At 39.4% G+C, this 12,100-nt stretch overlaps 1 protein-coding gene across 1 annotated transcript in view; it reads left to right on the top strand.

Moving 5' to 3' along the window:
• cfap46 (cilia and flagella associated protein 46) overlaps nucleotides 1–12,100 on the top strand; it is a 120,051-nt gene that overhangs the window by 83,420 nt on the left and 24,531 nt on the right. The window contains exons 40-44 of the mRNA XM_082153249.1: nucleotides 2,198–2,389; nucleotides 6,195–6,383; nucleotides 9,445–9,552; nucleotides 10,126–10,305; nucleotides 10,413–10,586. Coding sequence (XP_082009375.1) covers nucleotides 2,198–2,389; nucleotides 6,195–6,383; nucleotides 9,445–9,552; nucleotides 10,126–10,305; nucleotides 10,413–10,586 — 843 coding nt within the window. The remainder of the gene's footprint in view (nucleotides 1–2,197; nucleotides 2,390–6,194; nucleotides 6,384–9,444; nucleotides 9,553–10,125; nucleotides 10,306–10,412; nucleotides 10,587–12,100) is intronic.

Genomic DNA, 12,100 nt, shown 5'->3' with positions numbered 1-12,100 from the left:
AACAACTAAAAGGAAAATCACAGAATTTTGGAAAAATTAAATACAATTTTTGAAAAAATAAATTGTTGTTACATTGTATTGGTTTGATGATTTCTATTATTTATTGATCAGTTGATTACTTGCATTTAATGTAACATTGAATTGGAGGTAAAAAAAAAAAAAAACAGGAATCTAGAAAAATTTTAAAGGAAAAGAAAAATCAAAGGCATTTGGGGGAAAATAAAGCATATTTTCAAAGGGCCCTGAAACACCTTAAAGCAGATTTCATCTAGACTTCCTTTTGTGTTCCACAGAAGAACGAACATCAGGTTGGACGACACGAGGGCGAGTAATGATGACAGAATTACTGTTTTGTCCCTTTAAATCACAAATGCAAACTGAACCGCTGCTTGTTTGCAGGCATGCATTCTGGATCCTTCTGTGGGATCATGCATAAACCAGAACACATGTCGTTTGCTCCTGATTTAACACCTGTGCTGGCTTTAATACCAGCGTCTGATGGAGGTTTATTCCTCCATGAGTCTCTCCTACAGCAGATGGTGCTGCCGCCCCGAACACAGTCCATCCAGCACACACGTCTCTGTTCACTCACATATATTACACTGAGAACGTCTGGCTTTCCCATAAAGAGGCCTTCGAGAAATATGTCTCAGTGATGCATGAGACAAAACCTGCCATTGGTTTGAAGAACAGGAAATAATCTCCATTTTGATGATCACTAGAATAAAACAAACCATTGCACTTTATTTTTATTACTGTAAAAAAAACTCGGGAAAAAAACATTGGGAAAATCTTCAACATTGTTCAAGTGAAATATAGAAAGATATAGAATCAATTCTCTATATAAGTTTAAGATCACAGCAAAACTGAATACTAGCTTGACTAATATAAAGTTCAAACTTAAAGACAAGTAAACAGTCAATAATAAAACAAGACCAAATTAAAAAAAAATTAAGCACAAATTAATACAAGAGAACAAAGATACAAATTAAATGTCACTTTTTCTTTTGTTCTTTAGTTGTTTGATTAACTTTATTAACATAGGAAACAGGAGGTAAATGAGGCTATTGTCACTTTAAAACTGAATGCACTGACCTGTGACACATCTGAGATTTTCTTAAAGTCTCCCTGTAGTCAATCATTGTATCCCTAAAACTCATCTTTGATCACCAAAATGACACATTTAAGCATTTTTCGTGTCTTAAAATATCTTGACTGTAACTCGATACCCTTGCCTCATTTAGTATGCGTGGTTCTATGAATATGCAAATGAGCCCCGCCTCCACTCACTCACTCAGCTCAGAGATCCACTGGTTGACGATCACACGTTGATCTGATTGGTTACAAGGTAGTTTGTGACGTCAGAAACACCAGCGATTTCAAAGCGTGTTTTTGAGACTGTCTTTGGTTCACTGCAGTTTTAAGGAGGAAATACTCAGCAATGCTGTCGACTTATGAATCTACACAGGGTTTGTCTTAAAGCACATTAAAAACACCACATAGACACATAAACTACATTAAACACTGGATTTTCATCACAGGGGGACTTTAAGATTGAAGAAGTAAATGAACAAAAGAAGTGTGTTTGGTCACGTAACTCATCTGTGAACCGGTCGTTCCTGTAAGACCGGGTCACTTCCTGTTTTCATCCTCCATTTCCTCCGTCTTTGACCCTGATGAATAATTCATAACTCGTTCAGCGTTCGCTCTTCTAACACAGATTTACAGCGGGATTGCTCTGGCAAAAGTGTTTGTGGGAAACAAATCAGATGCACTTTTACTGAGTTTGGTTTCCATGCTTGTGCACGCTCACAGATAAAGATCGCAAACTAATTATTTCAGTTACATAAGACATTTCAAGTAGTGTGATCATGTTCTGTATTTGAATGATTCATCAAGTATGTAAATGTTTGCTTGTTTCGGTAATGTTCATCAAAATATATATATATATAAGGCAATGATTATCAATATATATATATACTGTATAATATGATGATCAATATGAAATCAATGATCTGGATTTAAATAAGTAAGAAGAAAACAAAACACGAGTCCAGAACCATGCCTCCGCGGCCTCTGAGGAAATGCCCACACAATGTTGGTTCAGTGTCAGACATCCACACTGATGCAGATCAGAATGAAGTTGTGATGTTCTCATGTGTGTGTGTGTGTGTGTGTGTGTGTGTGTCTCCTGCAGTCCGGCTGGCGTAACCTCCCTGCGGTGCGTGTGTGTGTGTGTCTGAGACTGGCTCTGGCTGATCTGACCCTGTTCATGCTGGACCTCCAGTGTGCCGAGGAGAACAGGAAGTCCATCAGCCGGGACAGGAAGTGCTCAGTGGAGAGAGCAGTGGAGGACTTCATCAGCGCTGATCTCACTGAACATGAGAGGGTGAGTGTGTTTGTGTGTGTGTGTGTGTGAGAGAGAGAGGGTGTAACGTCTGTAATATTAATGGCCAGTTCGCACTGGATAGGAGATCTCAGTAACACTAGCAGAAGTGTGAGAGTAACTCGATTTACACACCGCCGTCACTCCTGTCCTCGTGTGTGTGTTACGCTGCTTCCTGATATCACGTGCACAAACACATATAACCTATATTTATATATACAGTGGGTACGGAAAGTATTCAGACCCCCTTAAATTTTTCACTCTTTGTTATATGGCAGCCATTTGCTAAAATCATTTAAGTTCATTTTTTTTCTCATTATTGTACACACAGCACCCCATATTGACAGAAAAACACAGAATTGTTGACATTTTTGCACATTTATTAAAAAAGAAAAACTGAAATATCACATGGTCCTAAGTATTCAGACCCTTTGCTGTGACACTCATATATTTAACTCAGGTGCTGTCCATTTCTTCTGATCATCCTTGAGATGGTTCTACACCTTCATTTGAGTCCAGCTGTGTTTGATTATACTGATTGGACTTGATTAGGAAAGCCACACACCTGTCTATATAAGACCTTACAGCTCACAGTGCATGTCAGAGCAAATGAGAATCATGAGGTCAAAGGAACTGCCTGAAGAGCTCAGAGACAGAATTGTGGCAAGGCACAGATCTGGCCAAGGTTACAAAAAAATGTCTGCTGCACTTAAGAGCACAGTGGCCTCCATAATCCTTAAATGGAAGACGTTTTCTGATGTGAATGCTGTGTGGAAACTACTTCTAAACAGGAAATGACGGAATATTTAATTACATTTTTCAACTGGTCTATATTATCCAGAAGGTAAAATTCCCCATAATCTTTACTGACATGAGCCCTATTCTCACGGGATGAGTATGACCTGGTGACCTCTAGTCATGTGTAATAATTGCGGAGGTCGTCTGTGATCTTAATCCCGTGCGAATCGCCCATGTCTGTAATTTGTAAAGTAAAAATTCCCCCGCAAATGACCGCCCATATTTAGCTGAACACTGAGGTCACGTGATGATCTTAGTCCCGTGTGAGTCGCTTCTCTGTGATCTGGCGAGTCGTTTATAATTTTTTCAAGGTTTTTGTTTCCTGTGTGCTTTTTTATCCATCTTTCGTGAATAATGAAGTGTTTTGATAGTGTTTTGTGTGCTGGGTCATATCGCTATACACCACACAACTATACAGTTTGCAGAAAGAGAAACACCATCAGAAGAGCAAACACACAAAGAGTTATTAGATGGAGATGACATGTATATCAGCATGCAGTGAGGAGCATTCCTCTGTTTATGATATATCATACAGCCAGACCTATAATAACAAGACATTTCCAAGAAATAGCCTATTGACATCATATCCAGGAGATACGTCAGTAAATTCGAGTAAAATCACAGGCTTCGCTGATCCCGTGCGGGGGGTTTGAACGGGGTTTGAACGAGACTAAAATCACTGAGAAGCTCTGGTAATACTCACTGTACTCCACCTCTCCATGGTAAACTAGTCCTGTCTTCACTCACTCTTCTCATGAGTGCTTCGCTCACTGTTTCTCGTGCCATGATCACGTCGAGCTCATGCTCTTGCTCTGCTTGTTGACTGCTTTAAAATCTACTGTGTGTTCCTGGAAAGGTTCCTGTGTTTTGTTTTCTTGACATTTGCTTTTTGAATATTTTGGATCTTCTTTCTTTGTGAAGTTTTGAGATCTTCCTGCTGGAACTATTCCTCTTCTCTTGTGTTGACTCTCGAGAACATCTCTGTATCCCTTCTGGATTTACTTTGTGGACTTTTTGGATTTTCTTTTTGGAAGTTTTTGGAGCTGACTTTTAGATTTTTCCTGTGAAAGTTTGTACTTGCCTTTCATCAAATTAACCCTCTGGGGTCTGGGCTGTTTTTGGGGCCCTTGAGATGTTCTGACATGCCCTGACATTTGTGCTTTTTTCAGTTGCATATAAACATATTAATGGCAAAGGTGTAAATTCACTCTATATAGCACAAACAGGACTACAATAATATGTGAGCCACGTGCATGTACATGTTTTCATTTTTGAGAGAATAATGTTTATGCGTGGTTATTGAAAAAACTAAAAACTAACATTTCTGAAATAAGGCCACAAAACACATAGTAAATATGTGTCAATAAGACTTTTGACTAATGGATGTCCTCGCCTAGAGTTTTTTCTTCAAAATTATGTGAAAATAGTCTTGCTTTATCGTTCACATAAAACCATACATTGATTTAAATTGATGTAAAACAGGTTTTGCTTGGAAAGCCAATATGCGAGGGGGGCGTGAACAAGGAGTGGTTTACACCTTAGAATACAATGTCCCACCCACTCTGCATAATTAGCCATTCACTCAGGTGTGAAACTGACTGAGCCACAATGCAAGGACAAAATATATATTTAGAAGAAGACTTATATTGACCATTTAAGATTTTGCTTACATCTATCTTGTAAATATGTTTTGCTATTTTATTAAAAAGGTTACAATTACAACAATAATTACAATTTCAACAATATTTCAAGTGTACTCTTTCTTTGTAAAAAAAAATGATTATAGGCCTACATTTTATCTATGTATTCATTAGTTTGAATATAGTCAACATTGGAACAGCTAACATCTTAGTTGATGACTTTATTTTTGACAAAAATAGATATAGAAATTGCTAAACAAAAGCTTATTTGACGTGGCAGTATATTCTACAGTAAAAACTGTACCCAAATCTAGTCAACAAGATGTTGTCTTTCATATTTCGCCTGACTGTAACGTTGTTTTCATGAAATATTAGGGCATATTGTTAATTTGCAGTTTAATACGTTGCTTATACAAATAGCCTACATTTTATTTCAACATATTTCAGTCGAATTTTCCTTTCCTCAGTATAGCAATACAGTTTGCTAAAACATCATCATTCATTCACACACGCAATTTAAATTTAACTTCTGGCAAAGATGAAGTTGACGATAGGCTATTGACTCGCGATCTTCGCAGTAGGCTAGTGAACGCACCGGAGAAATGCACATTTATTAGGCTACATAGTTTTTTGTTTTGGATGGTTTTGTTTAGAACCAGCTTTCTGTAAATATATTTCACATTTTTTAGACATGTGAGGCGAGTAGGCTACGGTCTGGTTAATGATGATCTCCAGTTCAAGCACCTTATTTGTGATTGCTAGCCTATATTTACTTTAAATCCAGGAAATTTGTTAATGAAAAAATTATTAAAATTAAGATACAATTGATACAAAACGAAATTCGTTTTAAAGAAAGGATTTGTAGTTTCTGTTTTGAGGTCTCTGTGAAAGTTTGAAAGTCTTTTAGTGGCTTTCAGAGCGCTCGCGTCCATAATGGAGAACTGTCACGTAATATTGTTTTTTCCTCATAAATGCGAACACGAAAAATAAAAGACAAAAGACTTTTAAGTAAAACTTACTCCGAAATTGTGTCCTCGGCGGAATTCGCTCTTCAAAATGCTGCCGTTTGTAGTCTGAGTTACAATCTTCCTCTGAGGAAACAACTTCCTCGCTGTCCAGAATCATCTGAAGGGCGTCTTTACTGGAGAAGCGTGCCATACTCAAAACGCGATGAACTATCAGTAAGTCTGATGAAGAAACTGTGTTTTTATGGCATTGATCGGGGGGCGTATGCGATGCATACTAGATCACCTAGATCTGAAATCTTTTCCCCAGAACTGTCATCTGGTTTATCTGCATGTGGGTTTTCACACTTGTCCTGTGTGTGTGTGTGTGTGTGTGTGTGTGTGTGTGTGTGTGTGTGTTCTCAGGACTGGTCTGCTGTGGGACTCTCTCTGGCTCAGGACGCTCTGACACTCCTCTCATCTGTCTGTTCGCTCTCGCTGGACTGTGTGGAGACCAGGGCTCGTTCCCTCGGCATGCTGGGAAGGTGTCTGAGAATACTAGCCCAGCAGAGAGACCCGCTGTACCCGTGCACACTGTGGGACAAGCCCATCACGGTACACACACACACACACACACACACACACACACACACCGACTGCTTAAAATGCCCTTTAAATGTCATGGAAATTCCATGTTTTCTAGTTATGCACTACTCTACAATATTTTATAATATTACACACTCTCATATAATGCATATGATGAAAAGTGGAAGTCATTTGTTACTTCTATTTTGCAAGGATCCTTTAAATTGATAGAAAGTGACAGTATAAATACATATGGGGCCCTATCTTGCACCCAGCGCAAGTTTTCCCTCCACAGAAGCACGTCGGTAAGTTAGGAAATACACTTGCGCTCCCGGGGGCGGTTCAGCACAAAGAGGAGGCGTGTTCCGGCGCAAACGTTCCTTCATGCTATTTTGCAGGTTTAGAAAACAATTGCGCCACTAACCAGGAAAAAATAGTTTAAAGTCAGTGGCGGGTTGCGCATGTTATTCATATGCTATTTTAAGGGCGCATGCTTGGCCATAATCAATGTAGCATGTGCACAACGCGCATACACTTTGATTCTCTCATCTACACAGAAGCGGCAGTTTTCATTTTTGCAAATCATACATTATTACGATAGATAGATAGATAGATAGATAGATAGATAGATAGATAGATAGATAGATAGATAGATAGATAGATAGATAGACGATTTATTATAAAAGCATACATCTAGCTTACACATTTACCCAAATTATCATACGCCTGTTTAACCGAAGTTAATTTGGGTGGGTTTCTCCATTTCAATGTAACTTCTCTCTTTTACGGCCGTGACGAGAGCGTCGGTCTCCTCGGCTGTGAACCGCTCCTGGCGTGCGTCTGGCAAATCCGCCGTTACAATAGCAATCCGCTATGGAAAAAGCGCGTCTGCTCTTAAAGGGAATGTGAGATGACGCTCTGATTGGTTTATTTCACGTTACGCCCAAACCACACCTATGAGTAATGAAGCTACTTCAGACCAACCCATTTTAGATTTGCGCCTGGCGCAAGAGTCATTTATCCCGCGGGGAAAATAGCAACAGCGCCGAGACCCGCCCACAAAGTTACTTGTGCTTTGCGCTTGACACTTACGTTTCAGATCGTTAAAATAGGGCCCTAAAGGTTGTATCTGCGATTGTGGGCGACGTTAGCTTGACTACATCAGACTTCGTACTTCCACTAAATTTCAGTTCGCTTCTGTACTCAGTCTGAGATAGCGACCTATCTCCTAGTTTTCCTCCGGCCTCAAAACAGCCGGCCAATCAACGAACAGAGGGCAGGCTGAGAGCCGTGACGTATAGACGCTGATTGTACCGTGGATGCGTAGATTTACTTCACATAATCTGCAAAAGTCGTTCACAGCCATGTTCACTACGGTATTTCGCTCGATGGTTTTGTTTTCGCATCATACATGTGTTTACAGTGGAAGTTCGATGCGGCTGAGCCAGCGCATAACACACGTCATAACCAAACGTTATGTGATTGGCTTACGGGTAACCAATGATTTTAAACTTCAGACTCTGTCTACGAAGCAAAGCGAAGTAGCAGAGTTTGGGATTACCAGGCTAGGGTGACGTCACTTCTGTTTGTGTTTGAAGTGAGATCCCAAACAAACCAAGTTAGCTCCCCCTCCCTCCCTCCCTCCCGTTTCGTGCATCATGAAAATAACGATCATGCACGCGCATTTCATATTTTTTCAAGAAGGATATTTTCACACACAGTTCACATCCAAACAAGTCAGCACTAGCAGCCACTCACCTGTCCAGAAGAAACAGTGAAACCTCGTCGTCCGATTTAAAAATGTTCAGTTCTTTAAGTTCTCTCCACCTTTCGAAAGCCTTCCCGGTAACTATTCGTGTCTTGGAATAAACACGATGGTATTCCCTCACCCTAATCCTCCTCCTCCTCTTGGGGATTGACTCAGCCATGTTCAATTTCTCTTGTTCGTTGATAGACGCTGGCTTCTTCTTCAGCTCCGACTTCGCGTGCAGCCGTGCACGAGCGCAAAACCTCACAACACCCACCTCCTGTCGGTGATTGGTTGGAACTCTATTTGTTTTGGTTTTGAGTGGTTGGTGAAACCAATTGTTTTTGTGTGCAGATCTCAGAGCCTAGGCTTCCTACAGAGACGCGGTGTTTTGACGCCATGCTTATGGGGCGGGCAGCCAGCGGATCGTTAGGAAAGATTAGATGAATGTGATCATTTATGTTTGGGCCTGAAATCACTGATACATCCTTTAAATAAAATAAATGCTGTTTGAATCCTGACAAATAAAATGGATCACAGTTTCAACAAAAATAGTATTTGATAATAATCATAAATGTTTCTTGAGCATCAAATCATCATATTAGAGTGATTTGTGAAGGATCATGTGACACTGAAGACTGGAGTAATGATGCTGAAAATTCAGTAATTACACTTACTGTATATTCACATAGAAAACAGCTGATTTACATTACAATAATATTTCACAATAGTTAGTGTATTTTTTACATTTTTGTTTAATTTTTACATGTCCAATTTGTGCATGATTTGCTGTTTTAAGGCATTTTTTGGTCAATGAATCCGCTTAATTGCTTTACTAATTGATCAGGGCTGTGTTTCCCAAACGCATCATAGTTGAATGATGAGGCTTTTCCCTGAAACACAGTTTATGTGACTGGAACTACAGCTCGACAGCCCTATATTGTTGAAATAATGTGGTTTTAACGACTGACCGGTTTTGGGAAACAGTCGTGACTGGCTGGTTAGTTTCTACAACGATGCGTTAAGCTATGGTGGTTAAGCAGTGAGTGAATGACTAGAAAGGTCGAAAAAAGATCATTAAACATCGATGGAAACCTTGTTATAATGATAAAAAAAATCGTTTTTGTCATTTGTCCTTGAAAATGACAGTCTCCCACCAGCAGCATCATTATATATTCACATCGTGTAGTTAAGAGGGTCTGAGAGGAAAATAAGCTTTCTGTCAGTCAGTATAGATTTTCATTCTTCTCCACCTGTTCGCTCGGCATTAATACACCCTCTTGAAGACGCTTTTCTCCAGACTGTCATTGATTGACATGGACTCAATATGAGCTGTTCCACCAGGATGAGGACGGGACAGAGAGACGGGAAAACCAGGACTATAATGAAGAGGAACAACTGAAGACAGAAACTGAGAAGAGACGATGTGCAGGCAAAAGTGCAGAGCTGCAGGTACATGTACACACTCAAACACACACACACACACACACTCACACACACACTCACACGCACACACACATGCTCTCACACACACACACACACACACACACACTCACACACACACACACACACACACACACACACACACTCACACACACGCTCACACATACACACACACACACACACACACACACGCTCACACACTCATACACACACACTCACACACTCACACACACACACTCACACACACACACAACGATGTGCAGGCAAAAGTGCAGAGCTGCAGGTACATGTGCACACACACACTCACACACTCAAACACACACACACACACACACACACACACACACACACACACACACACACACACATATGTTTGTTTAGCTATACTTGTGAGGACCTCCATAGACAATGGTTTTTATACTGTACAAACTGTATATTCTGTCCCCTTACACTAACCTAGCCATCAAACACAAACACACACACACACACACATTCATGTTATTTTTGTGCATATGCATGCCATTTTTGGCTGTGTATAAGTTTGCAATATTAAAAAGTGTGTGTGTGTGTGTGTGTTATCAGAGCAAGCAGAGGACAGCGCAGCGGCTGTTGGCTCAGGCCAGTGAAACTCTCAGTCAGTCTGTGAGTCTGAGTCTTCATCACGACCTTCCTCATCTTCTTCCTCCTGTGTGCTCAGATCTGCTGGAGTGTCACGGTCAGTTTGACCTCGGCGCCAGCGGACAGTTCCTCGCTCTACTGCAGGTGTGTGTTCATAACTCACTCTGTCATCACGCAGTCATTTGAATGCTTTAGTGTTTGTGTGTGATGTGTGAGTGTGTGTGTGCTGATGAATATTGCTCTGATCTCAGAGCGGTGTGTGCTGTGCTGAGATGTGCTCCGTCCTGCTCTCGATCTGCTCTGGTGTCAGTGAGTCTCAGGTGTGTGTGCTGATGAACCTGCGGGAGAAGCTGCTGTCTTCACAGGGTCACAGACCTGACGGTGTGCTGACAGCAGTGAGTCGAGAGCTCGGCCGTCTGTCTAAGGTACTCACTGACAGCCTGTTCATGTTAATGCACTCACCCTGTCATGAGCCGTTCACACTACATGTGGTCCTTCAGCATAGTATGCATGTCATTTTGTGTTTATGCATTTCATTTTTGTGTATATGCATGTCATTTTTTTGTATATGCATGTCATTTTTGTGCATATGCATGTCATTTTTTTTATATGCATGTCATTTTTTTGTATATGCATGTCATTTGTGTGCATATGCATGTCATTTTTGTGTATATGCATGTCATTTTTTTGTATATGCATGTCATTTTTTTGTATATGCATGTCATTTTTGTGTATATGCATGTCATTTTTGTGTATATGCATGTCATTTTTGTGTATATGCATGTCATTTTGTGTATATGCATGTCATTTTTGTGTATATGCATGTCATTTTTGTGTATATGCATGTCATTTTTGTGTATATGCATGTCATTTTGTGTATATGCATGTCATTTTTGTGTATATGCATGTCATTTTTGTGTATATGCATGTCATTTTTGTGCATATGCATGTCATTTTTGTGTATATGCATGTCATTTTGTGCATATGCATGTCGTTTTTTGTGCATATGCATGTCATTTTGTGTATATGCATGTCATTTTTGTGCATATGCATGTCATTTTTGTGCATATGCATGTCATTTTTGTGTATATGCATGTCATGTGTGTATATGCATGTCACGTTGTGCATATGCATGTCATTTTTGTGTATATGCATGTCATTTTTGTGTATATGCATGCCATTTTTTGCATATGCATGTCATTTTTGTGTATGTATGCATGTCATTTTTGTATATATGCATGTCATGTTGTGCATATGCATGTCATTTTTGTGCATATGCATGTCATTTTGTGTATATGCATGTCATTTTTGTGCATATGCATGTCATTTTTGTGCATATGCATGTCATGTTGTGCATATGCATGTCATTTTTGTATATATGCATGTCGTGTTGTGCATATGCATGTCATTTTGTGTATATGCATGTCATTTTTGTGCATATGCATGTCATTTTTGTGCATATGCATGTCATTTTGTGCATATGCTTGTCATTTTTGTGTATATGCATGTCATTTTTGTGCATATGCATGTCATTTTTGTGTATATGCATGTCATTTTGTGCATATGCATGTCATTTTGTGCATATATGCATGTCATTTTTGTGTATATGCATGTCATTTTTGGCTGTGTAGTTCAAGTTTGCAATACATGCAATATAAAAAAGTGAAATGTACAGTAAAAACAGCAGCTGTGGTTGCCAGAACTTTACTGTACATAATACAGTTTTACAGTTGACTTTTTTTAAGTTTTACTTAAATTAATAAACTTATTTGTGAAATCTTTTAAAAAAAATTTTTATATATATATATATATTTCTGCGATATTTCCATATGCTGATACAGTACGTCTAGTGTGTCGCTCCTTTAAAGTCCTTTAGGCTGCTCATATTCATATTCATTTATTCTTTTAGCAGACTTAGACTTTATGATTACAAATGATG

The sequence above is a fragment of the Leuciscus leuciscus genome (genome assembly GCF_965113295.1).
Source record: "Leuciscus leuciscus genome assembly, chromosome: 22".
Taxonomy (NCBI): domain Eukaryota; kingdom Metazoa; phylum Chordata; class Actinopteri; order Cypriniformes; family Leuciscidae; genus Leuciscus; species Leuciscus leuciscus.
This window is presented reverse-complemented; position numbering and strand designations above follow the sequence as displayed.